We start from the raw sequence: 22,174 nt of genomic DNA, 5'->3' as shown, positions 1-22,174 counted from the left end.
TTTCAAATGGGGTAATTGTGTGTTTTTCTTAAATAATAATGTATTTCTGGAAAACAGTAAGTGTTTCCTTGTAATCCACTGATAATCATTGAGTTAATGTATGATATGTTAATGTTGTACCTCTTTCTCTAACTTTCATGACCTTTGATCATGATTGCGTCTTTTGTAATACAAAAACCTTTACTTCTATTTTCTTAAATGACTTCAACATTCAAATCATCTATTTCTTGGAAAAGGCCTACCGGTGGTGTGGTCCTCTGAAACTTTTAAGGAAGATATTGTGGTCAGTAAGGAGTCTTTCTGTTCTCTACAACAATGTAATTTTTTTTGTTGACACCATATCTTCTAGCTGCACTACAATTATTAGACTTTTCAGCTTCACTTATTACTTGTAATTAAAATTTCGCTTAAAAATTTTGGTGAAAACATTTTTACACTGTTACTCATTTCTGATGGAAAAGAATTACCAAAGTATTGGATTTTAAAGCAACAATCTTTTTGTAATGGACATCTGTATTTATCTTACACATTCTAATCCTAAATGCTCATTAACCTTACCAGGTAGATAATAAGTTAGAGGGATAATCCTAGTATTAGTATTGAATCAATATAGCAAAATAGAAAAGATATGATCAAATTACTACCAAAAATAAATGTTTATTTATTATTTGAAGAAAAACTTAAATTAAATAGAATTAAAAAAATATGGTTTCATGAAAAAGGGAAAATTAAAAACATTCACTGGTTATGTAGATTCATTTAATTATCCCTTTTCTTTAAAAGTTTGAAAATGTAATTCTGTGTTTTAAATTTACTTAATATACTAATTTAAAAATTCTGTATCTTTATGAAAATAAGAAATTCTTAATTAGGTTCTTTTATTAATAATAATAGATAGTAATAATAATAATAATAATAATAATAATAACTGAAGGTGTTTAATAAAATAACTATAAACTGTATTAAGTCCTCCATCATGAATATAGAAATGAAAATAAACTACAAAACAACTTAAAAGCCAGGCTTAATCCAAATTTAATTTGACCTTGCATATAAGCTGACTTCTCATTTTGTGGAAGAAAATGTAGGTAAAAATCTTGACGTACATTTGGGGAAATCCAGTATTTAAGAATCATTGATTTCAGTTTTTGGATATCTTAATTTACTATCTCACATTATTACATAGTTTATATTTAAGCTCATGAAATGATTGTAAGTCTTACATTTGAACTGAAATCATTCATCCTCTTCGTAGATTAAAATAAATGACAAATTCTTTCTTCTATTATTAGTTAATGGTCATTCATGTTCATTTCATCATTGCTCACAATTTTTCAGTAAGTAATTCTATTTTTGAAAGCACAATTAAGTTGATACCTGTACTTTTATCAGCATGGATATCTTAACTTTCATTAATTTCCATTGTTAAACTTTATTATTTGTCTCCATCTATGTTTTATTTGCAGTTGTTTTCATATAATTATGAAGTAATTGGAGGTTGGTATTTGTTAGGAAACAAAGTTAAATAGATTGTGTCCATATATATATATTGTTAGAGCAAGTTATGAAAGGGTCTCAAAAATGAGTATATTCATACTACTGATAGTGTTTTTAATATACTAAGAGGCATAATTTGACTTTTTTTTGTATGATTTATGTATATAAAACCCATTATTTGTATATATAATGGGATGTAATTTCTTTTGTAAACTCTAATTTTGAAGTTTTTATCCATTCCAATTATATTTATATACAGTCTGAAGGCTCTTCTGAAAAGAATTAGGAACCATGGAATAGAAATTTCATTTTAAGCAATAGGATGGCTTTTTTAATTGTAAGAGACCTTAATTTCTTAATTCAAATTTAATTTAAATAATTCCAAAAGATTAATGGCTGTGAGGGAGAAGGTGGAGGAAGTATGGACTAGTATTATGTCAACATGACCTATCAGTGTGTAATTTTAAGTTAAATAAAATTTTACAATTTTTGTTTTTGTACATATATTGCATTATTCTCTAGACTCTGCATCAATTGGTTATTTTACATCTCATACTGTGCACTTTTTATTTTTCTGTGAGGAGAATTCAGAGATTATCTGCCATGTCGGAATTATTTTTTTGTATCTGCCATGTGGGAATTATTTTTTTGCTGTGGCAACATGGCTAGCTTTGTTCCTATCAATTATTGTTATTAATTATGAGATACTTATTACAGACATAATTAATTTCTTATTGTTTCTACATGTTTGTTCAATCTCATGATAAAAATAGTAAAATGTTCTGAACGAAACTGTTTTATGTTTATGCTCTTTTAAATTTTTAATGAAGTAGGTCTAAATTTGAAAATATTGTGAACTTAAAATGTGTTTAGGTTATTTAAATGGAAACAATTTATAGGGATTGTTGTGAAAAGGATATGATGGGTCGGTGTATCTTATATAAATGAAACAGAATGTGATTGTTTGTCAAGTGGGTGCAATTTTCAACAGGCAATTTTTATTCTACTGAAATACATAATTTTTTAATTGTTTGTGTGCTTTTTTTTTAGATACTGAAGATTTATGTAGCGCTTCGTTAAATCTTTTGGGTTCAGCAATGGCCAGCCCTATACCTGATGTTCACTGGCAGCAGAAACTTGAAGCAGCTCAAAATGTCTTATTTTGTAAGGAACTATTTAACCAGTTAGCCAAAGAAGCTGTTCAGTTACAGGCTCCAATTCCACATATGGTTGTTGGAAACCAAATAATGGCGACTGTTAGTTATTGTTTTTTTCATATTTTATTTAAGTAATACCTTACTTATTTACTTATTCTCAGATGCCTAATTGTATAGAAAAAGTTTTTAAATAGTGGAGTGTCTGGCCTGGAGTTAGTGGCCTTGTAAGTTTCACACAGTATAATCTTGAATAAAATCTCATCAAAATATGTGACAAATTTAAATATGAGTTTTAAATAATAACCTTATTCAGTAATGGGGCCCTTGCTGAACTTACTGTAATTCAGTTTGATACTTTGATATTACTCTTAATACTGGAGGTGAGTAAAGTATTCTTAAATGAACCTGTTCTTTGAGCTTTTCATTGTCTGGAGGTAAAGCAGTTTATTATAGCATTTATTTGAATTGGATGATGAAAAATCATTGATCAATAACATGTGCTCCTAACTAGATAAAGATTACTTCTATCTTCTGAAAAGTAGTGGGTGTGATGAATGCCTATTTCCTTTATCTGAGTGGTTTTGTTGCACCCTTTGAGAGTAGGGTTATTTCACATTTTGCAATTGTTCTGGGGGGGGGGGGTTGTAGTAGCTCATCCCTTTATCACAAATTAGCATATATTTGCTTGGTGGTATAATGTAAAGTTTGGCTAGAAAACTTATTTATTAATTTACAGCCATATACCCTGTTACGGTTACCTACTTTCTTCTTTTTTTTTTTTTTAAAGTTAGTTTTACAGTATGTGAAATATGCCAAGGCTGATCAGGATTTGAACTCAGAACCTTCTGAATAAAAGGCTGAATGCTGTCACCACTCTGCCACAGAGGTTAGTGATGGGGTAGCTTGAGGGGAAAAAAAATTGATGTAATTTCAGAGAAGATTTTACAGTATGATCTGAATTTGATAAAACTCTAAAAGACTTCATTTCATATAAACAAAAGTATATCATTTCATATAAACAAATAGTAGGAATAGAAGAAGTAGGAATGAGTAAGCTTTATACATTATTATGTTATGTTTTTATGAGATTGAAGAAGCCTCTAGTTAAAAAAAAAATTGACGGTTGTCGTACCAAAGAAAGAAATCATATAAATGTGAGAACTGATACTACATGTTTAACTGATAGTGTTACATTTAAGATCTCATGCTTCAAAAATGCTTACAAGGATAGTTTTCAGGCAAATAGAAGGTGGTTTGGGTGAAGACCAAACACACATCATCCATGTTCTTTAGCCAAACACACCTTCTATAAATAGTCTAAGGGCCATTCTGATCCTTTGACTATAGAAGACAGGTAAGAAGAATAAAGCCACTTACATGGCATTTGTTGATGTGGGAAAATCATTGATAATGTTGAATGTTATTTGCAGTGTGTACAAGAATCGGGTAGCACTTATAAGGGAAGATGAAGGAAAGTGAGACCAGAAAGGAGTAAATGAAGGTCTGTATCCACACTCTTGTACTAGAGTAATTTTGTTGAGATATTAACTACAGAGTTGGCAGTTAGTATGCTAGCATCAGTGGAGCTGATGGGGCCATTCTGAAGTGGCTTCTTTACTTTGCAAGTGACAAGCTTCTTTACTCATAAGACAGTGGAAAATAGAGTGCATGTATGAATTGTGTTGGACTAATCTACCGAAATAGGATTTGGTTTACCAGTACATAACCTGTATTAATGGTGAATACTTTTTATAAATACTGTTTCAGTGGTTGTTTATAATTTTTTTTGCAGGTACTTCCTGGTATTCAGCTCATAATAGGTTTATACCATAGTACTGGAACTGATAAAAAAGGTAACTCAGCAACTCCACCTCAAAAATCTGAACATGATCATGTTTTGGAACATTCTTTACATCAGTTATTAAGAGAAGTGCATCATAAAAATACACATCATCCTTTTCCACATCCTTCTTCTGGCCCACTTGGACCTAGTAAACGTAGATGTCTTGCTGGACCAACTGCAGCTGATAGATATCAACTTCTTGAAATGACTAAAAGGTAATTCAGTTGTAGATTATGAAATTTAGTCATGGGTACTTATTTATTAATTATATCAGACAGCATTATTGCTTTATTTAACTGATTATTAAGTGAAACCTGAAAAAAAAATTTACTTGGTAGATTTTTGTTGTAATTTGCTTGCTTTGATGCAGTTCTATCTTCATTTCTGTGTTCTTCCCCTGAATCATCTGTCATTTGGCTGGTTTGATACTATTCTCCATTTCTTTCTGTTGTCTACTACATGTTTTTGTCTACCTATACAGTTTTTATCCTCTGTTTATCCCATTGACACCAAATTAACTAAACCTAGATGACATATATGATCCAACAACCTAGTTTATCTCTTTGCAAGTTCATTCTCAAAACTTCTCTTGCCTCATATTTAACATTTCTTCTTTTTTTAATGTATCAACCCTTCTAATTTTCAACATCCTTCTCTAATACCACATTTCAAAGGGTGTGTTTTTCCTTTCTGCTTTTTGTATTGTCTATTTATTGTTACCATAATGTGATACACTCCATATAAATATTTTCAAGAAAATATTTTTAATTCTTAAATATATTAGATGTTCAGACTTCTCTGCATAAAAAACCTCTCCTTACTTATGCCAGATTGTCTTTGATCTAGTTTACTTGTTTTTTATAATTGTACTCCCTAAGTAGCAAAATTTTGACAGATTTTTTTACCTATCTTAATATTTTATTTCTCATTATCCTTCTTATTGTCAGAGAATGTTTCTCCTAGCAGTGAATCCACGCCATTCAAAATTAATTCTAACGTAGTGTAGATTCTGCCATAAGAACAACGTCATCATTGAATGTAACAGTTTTATTTTTCTGCTTGGATACTTACTCCATCCTCATATTTTTCCTTCAGTCACTTTCTTCATTTCCTATTCTTGCTACTGTTGTCCGATTTATATGCATATTATATACAATTCTTGTTGCCCATTATTTCATTTCAATTTTTGTTTTAATATTAGAAATTTTGTTTTATTGTATATTTTCAAATGTCCTCTTCAGATCTAATAATTCCATATAAGTGGCTTCATTCTTTATAATTTTATCTTCTTAGATTAATTAGATGGCTAGAATAGTCTTCTTTTTACACATGGTTCTTCTGAAACCTAAATATATTCTAAGTTTAATATAGCTTCATTTTATATTTTGTTTGTCAGTAGATTATCCTATTCAGTATTTTGGATGCAAATAATATTAGGCTGATAGTAGTAAAATTCTCACACATATCTACTCCTGCTTTCTTTGATGTGATAACATCATTTTTTTAAATCTAGCTATTTTTCCACTCTCATAAGTTCTACATTATAATTTGTAAAGCCAGTCAGAGTGAGTTCTGCTTATTCAAGAAATGTTTTACAATCCATAATTCAGTTTTAAAATCTCTGCCTAACCATTATATAATCTATCTGATCTCTTCCCACACCTACTGGACTCACTCATTTTTATTTTCTTCTTTATGGTTTTTATAAAGGGTATTCACAATCATCAGCTTCTGCATAGTGCAGTATCCTACTTCCTCTTTATGTTACTCTAACCCGGCTGATATTTTGATTCTGTTCTCTGCTAAATCTTTATTCTCACTTTTATGTAGCTCTATATAATACTACAAACACCCTAAATTATCTCTTGCAAATCATCTTATCTTTTTCTTTTACAATTTTTCCTTTATATCTTGTACAAGATAGGTTCAAAATGTTCCTGGGTGTATTTTTCAAACGCTGCATACCAAAAAATTTTTGATTACATGTCCTCTAAAGTAGTTTCCTTCACAAACTACACGTTTTTGCAACATGTATAAAGTTTTTGGAAATATTCCTGGAATCAATTTTGAGATGTCATCTTCAGCTGCTTTGTTGCATTTTTCACATTTAATCAGTATTCTGTAACTTTTCCCCTTAAGAACATTTTTCAAGGAAGAAAAAAGTAAAAATTATCTGATAGAAAATGTATAGAAAATGTATACTCATAAAATTCTGATCAGTCTATACTCATAAAATTCTGATCAGTCAGTAATGAACTCTCCTACCAATGGTAATGTGAGTTTCTTTCTGATCTATAGACAACATTTATGGAACAATGTGTGTTGACCAATGCAGTATATGTTTAGATCATCATGGAGAATATTGTGGCAACTTCTGACTGATATCCCAATCATGGATGCTATTTCTGTGAGTTTTTCTTCCATCACTTTAAACAACATTTTCAACATGCTCAATATTTTCTTCATTTGTTGAGGTAGATAGGCATCCATTATGAATCTTATTTTCAACACTAATATGACCATCACTAAAACACTTTGGCCAGTTATAAACTGCTGTTTTCTTCATTGTCGATTCATTTCATGCTTCTTTAAGTAGCATTAACATCTCATGACTGTGATTTTTTTAAGCAAAATACAAATTCTGATATTTATGCATTGTTCAATTGTTGACATTTTTCTACATTCATATTACGAAAAACAGCTTCAGATTGTTGCTGTGGAACAAGAAATTGTGATGTGCCTGTATGTGATATCATGAATGCTGCCAACATTAAAACCAAAAATTTTCTTATTACGATTGCTATTTTAAATTGCATGAGGCAATTGGGAACTTCTTGAACCTTCTTTCTTTTTTTTCTCTTTAGCCTCCAGGATATTACCGTTCAGAGGATGATGAATGAGGATGATATGTATGAGTGTAAATAAAGTGTAATCTTGTACAGTTTCAGTTCAACCATTCCTGAGATGTGTGGTTAATTGAAACCCAACCACCAAAGAACACCAGTATCCACCAACTAGTATTCAAATCCGTATAAAAATAACTGACTTTACTAGGACTTGAACGCTGGAACTCTCGAATTCCAAATCAGCTGATTTGAGAAGATGCGTTCACCGCTAGACCAACCTGGTGGGTTGGGAACTTCTTGAACCTACCTTTGTTCAAAATGACCATCTTATAACAGTATTGTCGTAAGTGTCTTAATGTAAATCACTAAACTTTTTACTTCAGCTTTCCCTCTAATTTCTTTATTATTCAATAAAATTTATATTTATATTATACCAACAAACTTATCGTTATAAAAGAATTTAATTTTGTTATATTACTTTTCAAAAGCCTGACTTCTTATTATTCTTAAAATTTCTGGTGTTTTTTGTTGCTCATATTTGATTGTTGTCTCCTCCTTCATGATATATAAATAAATTTGAAGAATTCCTAATAATTCCTTCATCATGTTAATATCCTGTTGATTTCATTTAAACATGGAAGCTCTTCTGGTTTGTGCATTCTGTTTTTAATGTTATTTTTACTTTTTGTCTCCTTAGAAATTTTACATGCTAAATAACAAAACCACAACATTTCGCTTATTATGTTATTATATGTTAATGTTTATCCCATCTTATCATTATTTCCCTTCCTTTTATAATTTATCAGATTTATGATTATCATTCTTTGGTAAACTGAATTTTTCCTTTGTTATGAGTAGTGCTATAAATAATTTTTAGGGATTTTTTTAGAGGAGGGTTCTGCTGTAAGGACAGTATCATCAGTAAATCTTAAAATTTTGTTTTCCTCCTTTAATTATACTTTAACCTCACATTTTTCACTGACCTTGTGTTGAACAGGGTCAGTAAACAATTGGTTACTATCAAAGTCATATCAAGAAAATTTATGTGTTCATTGGAGTATGATAATAAGTGGTCTCTTTCTCTCTCACACACACACTCTCTCTCTCTCTCTCTCTCTCTCTCTCTCTGATAAACTTACCTGTTCTTAAAAACATATCTGTTATGACAATATGTCACAAATGCAAGCAAATAATGTTTTCAGGATATTCTTAAGTCAAGTTGTAAACTATTTTATTTTTCTTAAATTGAGGCAGTGTTTTTCTTAATAATGGGGTTCCTATTTTTTTATCAGTTCAGTTTATTATCTATTTTATGTTATTTTAAAAATATTACATCAGTGAACTATGCTGTTCCATATAAATACTTTATCTTTGTGTTTTTTTATAGCCAAACGCTGTTAGAACAAATCATACAACAAGCTCAACATTTTTTTATGAGACTACGTGCTGAATATGTGTTAGATACAATTGCTAAAGAAGTAAAAGATCCACTGATTGTATCCCATTGGAATGCATTAAATTCACCAACACAGTCTTGTGTTAAAATCAACATAGTTACTCATGGGTAAGTAGATTAATCTTTTTATGTATATATGTTAAGCTTTTACTTCTTTTTGATGTGTAACTTTGAATATTTATTATATTGTTGAAGAATGTAATGAAGCGAATTTAATTATTTCTTGCTTACATGTTATAAACTTTCATATTTTATATCTTTAATAATATAAACATTGAAATCTTCTTTTGGGTCCTCATGGGAGCTGATAATAATGATAGATCAATTGCCAATTGTTAAAATATGATATATCCCGACCTCAGCTGGCATATATTAATAGCTTCAGTTATGTGTTGGTTTGAAGAAGTAACACACTTTATGTCTGTTGGCCAGCAAAGTATTACACATGTCTTGGATATGCATTTCTTTTTTTTTGCAAGCTGAATACATCATTTATGGAGCAGCCATAATCAGCTAATATACAATATCCATGTTCAGCAAGGTATGTTATCTTTTAAGGGAATGTTTAATTACTTCATAAGTTACAGAAGGGAAATGATTACTCCCATCTTATAATAAAGTTAAAGATAAGTCATACTTTTAAGTTGATATAAACTTATTTACTATAGTTATAACTGAATTTCATTATGTATTGTGTTAAGAGCAATCAACTTAAAAGAGGTCCCATCACTTAGTTTAGTCAATAAATAGTATTTTATTGGCAAACATTTTACAATAATTTACAGAAGATGTTGAAAGTGATGTCTATTTACTTCTATGCACTTGTCAACACATTTGACCATGTTCTTGGCTACTCTTATTAGCTTCACCCTGTCTATTTCCTGGATGGCGTTGGTAATGTTTGTCTTCAATTCCTGCAGTGTGTGGATTGCTCTTACAGACATATTCTTTTAAGTAACCACACAGAAAGAAGTCATCTAGTCAAATCAAGGGATCTTGGTGGCTGTAATCCTTCAGAAATGTTTCTTTCACTGAAAGAGTCTTGTAGCATCTCCAAAGTAAAGCAAGCTGTATGGCAAGTGGCGCTGTCCTGTTGCAACCAGCAATCACCTACATCTGTAGTAGGGATGGACTGTTCGACAATTTCTTGGTAGATGGCAGCATCCACAGTTTTTTTTAGAAAACAAAGGTCCTATGGTATTAATATAGTAGGCAATCTACCTCTGTAATTAGTTAGTTCTTATTAGATGGTGCCACTGAATAGCTACATTGAAATAAGAAAATAAATACAAAAAAGAATGAATAAATGATATTTAATTAATATCGAAATTATAAATATAAAATAACTGAACCTAATCTACGCTTACTTTGCTTGCTAGTCCAGGTTGCAAGCATAGGTTAAGTTTGGTTAGATTATATTTATAATTATAGCATGAGCAAGGTTAATTTATTCTTAAATTGGTCCATTTATTCATTCTTTTTTGTATTTATTTTCTTATTTTAATTCAGTGTTTCAGTGACGCCATCTAAGAACTAACTAACTACAGAAGTAGATCGCCTGGTACATTAATACTGGTCCTATTATTTGTCACCTTCAAACTGAAACCCCACACCATATGTTATTTTTTGTAGGTGTAGGGTAGATTCAAAGAAAACATGTGGGTTTTCAGTACTTCAGGTCCGGTAATTCTTACTATTAACAACATACCTACCAAGGTGAAACCTCGCTTTATCTGTGAAAAATACATGATCTAAAATGACAATCTTGCCTCTAATGAAGTTCTTGAACAATTAATAGAAGTGAACCCTTTTAGCATAATCTGCATTAGGTAGTTCATGGAAAGCCTGCATTCATTACGGATAAATTTCAGCATTCTCCTTACTGCAGTGTTAACGTAGTAAATTTTCATCATCTGTCACTGTCAGTGACATCTGTATCATGAAATATTGAAATTGCCATTTGTAAAACATTGAAATTATTAGTAATAGTTTTTCTTGAAATCCTACTTTCTATTTTAGACCAATTTTCTGTATTTTCTGTAAATACTTTAACATGTGATTTTTTAATCTTATTGTAATTTTCCATTAGTATTTTTTAACATTTTTAAAATTATGCTTGTTCATGATGCAGAGTGATAGAAACCATTGATTTATCTTTATTAGACTTATGGTATTGTTTGATTAAATTATAATATTCATTAAAATTATTCATTTTTTTGGTGCTTACATCTTATTATTTTTATAGATATGATGCAGTTTGCAGAACTTCATTGATTGTTCATGTTGGTGAGAAATCATTAAAGTGTGTTTGTCGTGATGGCAGGGTTATGCACATGTCGTATGAACCACAAGAGTTGAGAGATCTTATATTCTGTCAGGTAAAATTATATTATTTATATTACATAATTAATATAATTTAACTCTTACGTATGTTTTCTAGACAAGTAGTTGTGATGTCAAATCTCCTGTTGAGATGTTTCTATTATATATGAAAAAACAACTTCTGTTTTATTTGAATGGATGTGCAATGTATTTGCCAAATTGTTTTGATCTTTTTAAATGGGGATACAAGATTAGGATTGGGTGTGTGTATGTGTGTGTGTGTGTACACACATACAAATAAAGTAATGAGATGAAATATACGAATAAAGTAATGATACTAGATTTTTTTGACAGCCAAAGTAACAAAACTGTAAAGTTATTAGTAAACATATGGTTATATGAACAGCTGATTTATATTAGGTATTAATATTTTTAGTCTATTGTTGCCATGTGAGATGTAAACAAACTTTCCATGAAATGAGTTTTTGTTGTGCATTACAAAAATGAGTGTTATTAATTATGAGCAACGTTGTGCAATCAAATTTTGTGTTAAACTTGGTGAAATACTACTGAAACCTTTTCAAAATTGAAAAGGGTATATGCAGATCATGCTCTGTCACGAGCTCAAGTTTTAGGTGTTTAAAGCATTTTCAGATGTAGACAATCCATGCTCTGGAAGACCGTTAATGTCAAAAAGTTACAACAATGTTGAGCAAATCAGAGACTTGATACGGTACGATTGGCGATTACACTGATAAACATAATTTTTTTTTCCTAATGCGATACATGATTTTAATCTGTTTTTTGATGCTGAAAATGAGTATGAACTTAGAATCTATCACCCATAATTTTAGAAAAATGTTTTAATTTTAATTAAAGAATTTTTTCATTTTTCAACATATAGTTAGCATTTTAAGCTCCTATATTGTATTTTGTTAGCTCATTTTTTATTGTTTAACTTTGTTAACATAATTTGTAAGCTATAAATAAACAATACTAGAGAAAGAGTTAAATCATATAGTCACATAGTATGACATATCTAATATTGATGCGTGAGTCTTCATGGACAAGAAAAATCATGTCTGTGCAGGTCAAAACATGTAGCTGAAAACACGGCTGTGTTGTTTGTATTAAGCACTGGATTTAGGAATGAATTAATTTTGTTCAGTCTTAAAAACTTAAGACTGAACGTTAACTGTCATAATGCCTCGAAATTGTGTAAATGATGTGAATATCTTTTGTTATGTATGTGGTGAGTTTACTGTAAAGTCAGACAGAAAAAACATTACACGTTTAATTAAAAAAGCATATCATTTGTACTTTCAGTGTAAAATTGGTGATCAGGATAAGATGTGGGCTCCTCATATAGTATGCACTAATTGTTCTGCGTATTTAAGAGGATGGCTGAAAGGTACATGGAAGGTTCTGCCATTTGGTGTACCTGTGGTTTGGCGTGAACCAAAGGATCATGCTACAGATTTTTACTTTTGTTTAACAAGTGTTTCTGGAATTCTAAAAGATATAAACATACTCTAAAATAACCTTCATTGCAGTCTGAAATCAGGCCTGTACATCACAGTGAAATTATTACAGTTTCTGAGCCACCTGTGAATATGATTTGAAAGCAGTGATGAAGAATCAGGCAGTACTGAAGAAGACAACAATGATTTTGATTTTGAATTATCTTCCAATAAGCCACATCTTACATCACAAGGTGAATTAAATGACTTGGTTAGGGATTTAAATTTATCAGAAAATCAAGGAGAACTGTTAGGATCAAGACTGCAAGGTTGGAATTTACTTTAAAAAAATACCAAAATTTCAGGCTTTCAAAGCCGACAAAAAGAACTTTCTCAGTACTTTATTGATGAAAATAATTTGGTTTATTGCACAAATATTGATGAACTTTTGTGCACTTAGGACAAATTCATAAACCTGAGGAATGGCGCCTATTCATAGGAGTCCAAGTATAGTTTAAAAGTGGTTCTGCTACACAACGGTAACAAATATCCTTCGATACCAATCACTTATGGTATTAATTTGAAAGACACATATGATGTAATAAAAGATGTTCTTGAAAAAATAAATTATAAAAACGTAGCTGGAACATATCCCAACCCCGTAGGGGAAGACATCTGCCTAGTGGTGATGCTCCAGTCGCCGCCCCCCCGTTCGTTGCCCAGTTGGGCTGCTTTAATGGGAGTAGTCTATCACCCTGGTAGTAGTAAGCCTCATAGTAATAAGTCTATCTCGTAGTAATAAGCTTGGCCTCGTTGGGATGCCACAAATGTAAATGCCTCGGGAGACATTTACATCAGTGATTTATTAACTCAGCTTTTGCCTTCGTTGTTGGCCTTGTCCTGATATCTTGATGTCCTACTAGCCAGAACATATGTGGTGATTTGAAAGTTATAACTATTTTGTTAGGCATGCAGTTAGGCTATACTAAGTACGTGTGTTTTCTTTGCAAATGGGGCAGCCGAGTTAGGGATAAACATTATGTTACCAAAGAGTGGCAGAAATGAGACAACTTAACTCCAAATGGGAAAAATATATACATGAGCCCAAAAAAATATTTTTACCCCCTCTCCATATCAAGCTAGGACTAATGGAAAATTTTGTCAAAGCAATGAAAAAAAAGGATAGTCCTGGATTTTTGTACATCAGGCAGAAATTTCTAATTGTAAGTGAAGGAAAAATTAGAAAAGTAATATTTGTTGGTCCTCAAATAAGAGAGTTGGTTAAGGATGATGTATTTAACTGTCTTAAATAATGTAGAAAGTGCAGCTTGGGCTTCATTTAAAGACGTTTGCAAAAGTTTGCCGGGCAAACAAAACTCTGACAACTTCTTACTTCATACAAAGCTATAGGATGTAATGTGCCTTTGAAAATACATTTCCTCCATTCGCATCTGGATTTTTTCTCGGACAACTTTGGAGACGTAAGTGACAAACATAGTGAACGTTTTCACCAAGACATTTCATTGTTGGAAACCAGCTATAAAGGGAGATGGAATAGTAACATGCTGGCTGATTATTATTTGAAATTAATTTGGGATGTGCCTGAGGGTACTTATAAAAGAAAATCTCAGTGAAATCATTCTAACACAGGTATGGCCATGCAAAATTATAAATTTTACAGATTTTAACTATATTTTCCCTTTTTTTTGTATATTTATTTAAAACTAAGGGTGATAGAAATATTGTATTTACAGATATGTAATGTACACAGAAAAGCAATTCAAGAAATGGTATCACACTTACAGAGACATTTAAAAAACTTTTTATCTATCAGTGTTAACTGTCAGAATGATTGCAGAACAGTTGAATTTGAACCATACCACAGTCCATCAAATTTTGACAAACAAATTGGACATGAAAAAAGTTTGTGTAAAATTGCTCCCAAAAAACCTCACTGTTGAACAGAAAAACAACAGGGTGGAAGTATGCTGCAACTTTCTAGGGTGAATTGAAACTGATCCTGATTTTCTAAAAAAATGTTATTACTGGTGATGAATCTTGGATATCTGAGTACGAACCAGAAACAAGATTCCAGAGCAATGAGTGGTACACTTCAAACTCACCACGTCCCAAAAAAGCAAAAATGAGCAAATTAAAGATCAAAATCATGCTAATTTGTTCTTCGATAGTAATGGCATTGTCTATAAGGAGTTTGTGCCTACAGGACAGACTGTAAATCAATATAATTTACTGAGAAATTCTTGAAAGACTGTGGAAAAGAGTTGCCCATGTGAGACCAGCCATAAAAGATAAAACTGGATGCTGCATCATGACATGCACCTTGTCACATTGCACTCTCAGTTAAAGAGTTTTTGGCAAAGAAAAACACACCTGTAGTTCTTCAACCATCTTATTCACCTGACTTGAGTCCTTGCGACTGTTTCCCACTTTAAAAAAAACCTCAAAGGACACCATTTTGGAACAGTAGAAAACATTAAAAAAAAGACACCGACCATTTGAAGGATATTGCGGTCTCCGAGTTCCAACATTGTTATAAAGAGTGGGAAAATCTTGGAAAACCAAGAGTGAGAGAACCACTCCCATGAGAAGTTTGGCTTCCCAAGGGAACAGTTCCCCCACTCTGTCTCGAAGGTGTTAGAAGTCCATGTATAATTGGATTGTAAATAAAAAGTTTTTTTGAACCAGTCTTATTATTTTATTTACAGACCTTTTATATATATAGATTGGGATTAGAAGCACATATAGCCCATATGTAGGGTGTTACTATATTTAGTGATATGATAGTGGGGTTATATAGTTAACCTACAACTTTACACGAAAACAATAATGGAATCATTTTATGAGAAAAAAAATTATTTATTGTAAACGTTTTATTTAACAGTTGTAAGTACATATGTAAAAAAAAATAATTAATGAAGTTTTTCCACATGTGGATCTATATTAGCAACACACAAAAGCAAATTTAAGTCAAGTGGTAAAAGATGATTTGTATATTTAGTTTTTACACAACCATAGATGAAAAACTCTTTTTATAGAAGTAAGATATGGTGAAAGGCTATATTTTCACCAATTCTCACTGCTTCTCTGACTAAATTTCCTTATTCAGTTGGACGAGCAAGCCAAAATGTATCTAAATCTTCAGATGTGAATTGTAGTTGTAACGTTTTATCAGCAGACATTTCAGTGAGTTTGTTGTTAATTTCAACTGGTAACTTAGCAGCTGCAACAACATTTTCACTAAATGGTTTCAGTTCCCATCTCTTCAAGAAGTCATTTTTATCTTCAGGGACTAATGCCAACTTATTTTTAGCTCCCACAAATACATCTTCATGCTATCCAAACTGTGGTGAATAATAGTGTCTTCTTCATTTAAATTTTTCAATATAATCGGAAGTGTGTGGAAAATAATCGAGATATGCAGCTTCTTAATGAAAGCATGAATTTTGTCATTAATAAACTGTTTAACTTGTTCTTGTAAATTCCCATTGAAGTCGTTTGTGAAAATACATCAGCTTGGTTAGCCAACAGCAACATATACTCATTCTGTAAAAACACTGAAAGCGCCGTTTGTTTATCCTGGAAAAATATTTAATTCAACTTGCATTTCCAATATTTAGGTTAATATTTTGCCCGCAATAACCAACTGACTACTGCTGAAAAGAAGGGATTTTTTCTTTTCACCCTTTTCATCGCATAGTTTATCATAGGCAACTTTTAATCAAATTAACCATTTTTACAACTTTATAAAGAACTTCTTTGAGATTTTTTCAGAATATTTTTTGTGGCAAGAAGCATATTTGTGAAGGAAGCTATGTGTCGATTCCATCCTTGGCATGATACCATCTTTTATTCTTTTATTCAGAAATTCACTGTTATTGCCTTTGCACCATCAGTATTCTGCAATACATTTTGACCAATCTATTTTATAATTTTTAGTAGCTTCATAAAAAACATGAAAAAGACATTGTTGATTTGCATGACAAGGTATTGGTTGCAAAACAACAATTATGTAATTATACAATTATACAGCATTCATATCTCACAAATCATAGGAACTGAGAAATGTTTGCTACATCTGTTGATTCATCAAATTGAATCATAAAAAATTCACTTGAATTCACTTGCTGAATTATGTGATGGTGATATCATCGATTCGCCTTGATATTGTTTTGTTAGAAAGCGGAATTTTTTTCTTCCATGCCTATTAAAACACTGACCATATCAATTGCAGCAGACAGTATGAGGTTTTCTGTGAATGTTTGGAGTTTGGATATGTTAGCTACTCATAATGCTATGACGTAAGATGCTTCAAGTTTATTTTTATCAGTATAGCTTGACGTACTAGTAGAAACTTGTTGATTTCTCAAAGTATGTAATTTTCTTTTGAAAACTTCCAAGGGTTTGCTTTTATGATTTAGGTGTTAAGTTTCCAATTGTCAAATAAATCTTGATGGCTTAAACGAGCCGGATACACATTAAAGCATCACACAGCTTCGGGAAATGCCTTTGCTTCTAACCATGAGAGCGGGCAGCCAAGTCTAAAACAAGTTAAAATAAATTGATTTTCTATTATATTTGTCTATTGGTGACGATGGTTTCATAATTGTTAATTCAGAAATCAGCTTTTATCAATTATTAATATCTTTATTAAAATCGTACATTTTTTCTTGCTTTTATTTGTATTTTTTACTGCATGTATTCGCACCCACTTCTCCCTTTTTCCTATGCTCAGGTGGGACTTGATTCCTTTCCTGATACCAAAATACAGTGGGGTGCTACAGTACTTGATAATTAAATACTTACATTCATCTTATTATCATGCCTGATATTATTAAGTTCAGTTTTTAATAGAACTGGTATTTTACCAAAACTACTGTATTAACCGGTGTATTAAAAATCACTGGATAATGTTTATTAACTTTCGTATAATACTATTGAATGAAACTGTATGTAGTATAATTTTGATTGTGGGCCTAGATAATCATAAAGCAGTATTTTCAGTTACAATCTTGGTTATTTATAATAGAATTATTATAATATTTGGTTTCTACTGTTAATGTATTCACGCATCAGTTACTCTAATGCTGTTTTAATTCATCTGTAATAAAATTGAAACGTACGTGAGTATTTTTTAATTTGCTAAGACACCATTATCTGGTTTTAAGGTTTGAATAGGAAATCAATGCAGTTTGTTTTTTTATTCATTTGTTTTAGATTTATCAGCACCAAATCAACGCAGTTCAAGCACTCGCTAAGTGCATGGGTTGGCAGTTTTTAGCTAACAGTTCCCATCTTGGACTTGGAGCTGTTGAAATATTGGGTAATGCAAGTAGTTGCATTTTAGCATCCCCTATAGGTGATCGGTATGTATGATTTTATATAAACTATTTTTATTTCACTTTGACTCAAATAATTTTTTCATAGTATGTAGATCAAAAGTTTTATTTGTAAAAATAAAAAGGGTCCATTGACTGTTACAGGCTGTTGCACAATAAATGTTTTAAAAATTTTGTTTTTAGTTCATTTTTTTACTAATTTTTAAGTGTTACAGCTAGTGAATATGTGGTGTAAACATTATAGATATTGCATTTTTATTCTTTATCATTAGTCACCTGATTTGATGATAATTTTTATAATCTCCAAAATATCTGTTACATTCTATTTGTTATAGCATGATAGCAGTACGTTGTGAGCCTCAAGGCGGTGCCCAGGTTGCTATTGCTCATTCTCCTCGTAAAGATTTTTTCAGTGGGCAGTTAGTGAAAGAAAGGAAATGGGAAAATCTGGGTGGTGCATTCAAAGAAGTTCGTTGGGATAAAATGGAAGGAAAGAACTTTATTAATAAAATGGAATTATTGATGGCTAGCTTAACAAGTTCATAGTGTTAATTATATTAATTTGGTTATGTATGTTTATTTTATATAATATATAAATCAAAACTACTAAAAGAAACAGAAAAGGCAATATACTTACCATATACAGTGATTTCAGAATTCGCTCCATGCTTTCAGCATTCAGTCATTCATAATACATTTGTTTAGATGTGAAACTAATTTACATTTTTTTTTACATTATATATTTTAGAGTGAATGTGTTCAGACAGATAATTGATTGTAACAATGAATTTTCGGATGTAGAAATGTTATGAAAAGTTTATTCACATTGTATATAAACTGAAAGTAATAGTATAAAGTAAACATTAAAAAATCTCAAAATAAGTAATATAAGTTTGATTTCTGTATAAAGCAACCTAAATGTTTTATTTAAAAATTGATCAAAATAAGTGTAGTAGTTCTCATTTTATACTTATTTTAATGATTTTCCTGGCAACCAGAAAACATTGAGATTTTGAGATTATAATAATTTCAAAAGCGGCAATAGTTTTCAGTATAAGTATTAAATGAAAGAATCAATCCATGAATCAGATAGTGCTAACATCTCAGCCTTTCATCCAGAACCTAGTGTGTTCAAAACTTGATTAGACTAGGCATTTTTCATATACTATACAATTCTTATTCAATATTCCCCTTCATAATCTTAAAGCTTTTGTGCTGAATTAATCATGTATAAAAAGAATTTCTTGACACCATATATATATATAAAACTGAATTATCAGAAACCAACAATAGCATCAGGTAAATAAACATATCAGATATTTATATTAATTGATCTGCTAATTACTAGAAATATTATATTTTTGTCTTATTGGCAGAACTGTTAAAATTATTTTTAAAAAAAAGACCATGATTCAATGTATAAGTTGTAACTTGTATATAGAATTATGTTGTAGTATCTTGTAAATTGTGAAAACAACTGTGATCAGGAGTTGAATCTGGCCTTTCTGGATTAAAGCCTCATGTATTAATGGGTAAATTCACTTCACTGTGTATTAAAGTAGTTGATTTTTGTTATAATTAACAGAGTACTTATTGGTGTTATTTATAGCTGTATTTTTTGTAATTTCATCCTTAAAGTAATGCTGTAAATGTACTACTTATTAGTAAGTATCTTGCCTCTTTTGTATGTGTAGTAGTTTTCATATTAATTTATCATAAACAGTAACATATTGCCTGTTTTAATTTGTACATTAAACTTAGAAAAAATATTCTTGTTTTTAATTTTTGGTTTTTATTTTTCTTCATTCCCTCACCCACTGTTTACTGATGTGACATTCCTAAAACATGGAAAAATACATGAGTAAAATTATTTCTATACTTGTTCTATGAAGATGGTAACTTCATTTTAGGAGTGGTTTGGTATGTCAGATTATCTACAACTGTTTGATTGTAAGGTTTAACAGAAATAAATAAATAAATAAATATATATATATATATTTTTTTTTTGAGAGAGAGAGAAGAAAAATAATTTAAAAGTGTGTATGGTATGTTTATCAGAAATAAAAGTTGTATATAGTAACAAAAATTTCCAGTTTCTTAAAGCCTATTACAATAGTCATTAAAAATAAACCTTTATGAATTAAAAGTTCATTATCATATGGGATGTAAGGAATCTGGATAACATAATGCTACATATTTCTACTTTTCTATTTATGATTAATGCAAGAATTGTCAGATTAATATAAAAAATTTCCCATATGAATTTATTTTAATCCTCATTGAAATCATTCAGCATAACCTCCTCTGTAACCACATGTTCTTGGATTGTTGATATCTCATTTAGTTTTCGTGTTATTATTGTTTGAGTGCAACGTGTTTAAATGTTAGTAACGATTTTTATAATGTGTGTTTTTCAGGAGCAATTATACAATGTAAAATTTTGCGTGAACTGGGAAAAACTTTCACAGAAACTTTTGAAACAAGCTTACGGAGATGTTCTGGGTCGTACCCAATAATGTGAATGGTTTTCGTGATTTTAAAGTGGTCATCAGTTAATTGAAGATGACCCACGACCAAGAAGGCCTTTGATTTCATCTGATGACACACAAGTTCAGAAAATCAATGATCGAGTGTGTGCAAATTACCAATTGACTGTTAGAACTTGCAAAAAGGGTTAGCATCTCGATTTGATCATGCCATGACATTTTGACTGAAAAATAAGACATGCATTGAGTTGCAGCAAAGTTTGTTCCTCATTTGATGACTGAACAGCAGAAAGAACATTGAGTGGACAATTGCCGGTAACTCCTTGAACAAGATGATGACGATGAAACATTCATGCAAAGGATCGTAGCAGGAGACGAAAGCTGAGTTTATGGCTATGACATTTAGACAAAAGTTCAATCATAAAAAAAACCGCACTTTACAAAAATTGCTACTAACACTTAAACATGTTGCACTCAAATAACAATAACACGAAAACTAAATGAGATATCAACAATATTACACATTTGCTACCAACTGCACGTCACTAAATATCTCTGTTGGCGTGTAATTAAAAAAGTTTGATTATTTTTTTAAACAGACCTCATATTTCTCCGAAAAAACTTTTTTTTTGTCATTTACTTAATAAGTTATATTTAATTCTTAAATATTAAAACTAGTAAAATTTCAAGTTTTCAAATTTTTTTAGTGTAAAAGTATTAATTACTCCCAAGTAGTAAAACTGTGAAATGTCTACTTTGAAATTTAAAAATCTATTTTGCTTACATTACTAATGGTAATAAGAAAACACAATTTTCCATTACACAAATTTTTAGTCACAAATAATTAATCACATTTTTCCATTACTAAATTATTTATGTTAATAGAATTACTGGAAAAATGTGTGATTATCTGTAATTGTTTTCAAAACATCATCTTTGCATTCTGCAATTTTGTTTTGCATATTTGCCTGCCGAATCTGTCTTTGTTTTTAGAAATATCATAATGTAATAGTTAAGGGGCATTTTAAACTGACTCAGCTCATGGTCTCAAATCTAAATCCGGTTGTCATTGGTATACTTTATTATGCAGTCCCAAAATTCTTTACAATTCTCAAATTTTCTATTCATCCATTTGTCTCAATCTCTGAATCTCGGTTTATCTTGTAATCTTTCTTCTTCTTCTATTTCTGTTCTCACTTCTATTCTTCATACTTTCAGTTCAAGCCTCTTTCTTTTAATAACTTGTTATGATGCATCCATTGTTTCCAGTTATTTATTATTCTCCTTGCAGTGTTTTCCTCAATTGAGCTGATTGTTATACCTGCTGTATAATACTATTTTTAAAGAAAATTTGTTTTATCATCAGATTTGGTTAAATCCAGTTTAGTTTATGATGGCAAAACAGGTTGTATGATGGTTGTGTTATTTTTTGTTCTAATTAAGCTCAACAAAAATCTAGGATTTTAGTAACCTGGGTTACTCTTGCTCTTTTGTATATTCTGTTGTCATCTTTTACTGAACAAGCTGGTTCCTGAATTTACCTCAGTTCTACTAAAATATAATTTAAACAAAATTACTTTGTAACATCATCATTATCTTCTCCCTTAAGTTCCTTCTACTGTCAGAACTTCCATTCAGACCTTAAATTATTCCTGATCCAAGAGGTAGTTTTCCTATGTTTTGAGTCCCTCTTTTACACTTTGTCAAGCTTTCAATATACTTCTTTTTTCCACTTTTGTTCTTTATGGTA

The 22,174-nt window shown here is 30.6% G+C and overlaps 1 protein-coding gene across 1 annotated transcript in view; it reads left to right on the top strand.

Moving 5' to 3' along the window:
* MED17 (mediator complex subunit 17) overlaps positions 1–19,720 on the top strand; it is a 44,942-nt gene extending 25,222 nt beyond the window's left edge. Inside the window, exons 6-11 of the mRNA XM_075369372.1 lie at positions 2,548–2,753; positions 4,447–4,712; positions 8,731–8,907; positions 11,045–11,177; positions 17,817–17,965; positions 18,274–19,720. Of these exons, the coding sequence (XP_075225487.1) occupies positions 2,548–2,753; positions 4,447–4,712; positions 8,731–8,907; positions 11,045–11,177; positions 17,817–17,965; positions 18,274–18,484 (1,142 nt within the window). The 3' untranslated portion in view covers positions 18,485–19,720. The remainder of the gene's footprint in view (positions 1–2,547; positions 2,754–4,446; positions 4,713–8,730; positions 8,908–11,044; positions 11,178–17,816; positions 17,966–18,273) is intronic.
* Positions 19,721–22,174: the final 2,454 nt, after the last annotated feature.

Source organism: Lycorma delicatula, chromosome 6 (genome assembly GCF_047948215.1).
Source record: "Lycorma delicatula isolate Av1 chromosome 6, ASM4794821v1, whole genome shotgun sequence".
In the NCBI taxonomy this organism is placed as follows: Eukaryota; Metazoa; Arthropoda; class Insecta; order Hemiptera; family Fulgoridae; genus Lycorma; species Lycorma delicatula.
The sequence above is the reverse complement of the archived record's forward strand: the minus strand, read 5'-3'. Positions and strand labels throughout refer to the sequence as shown.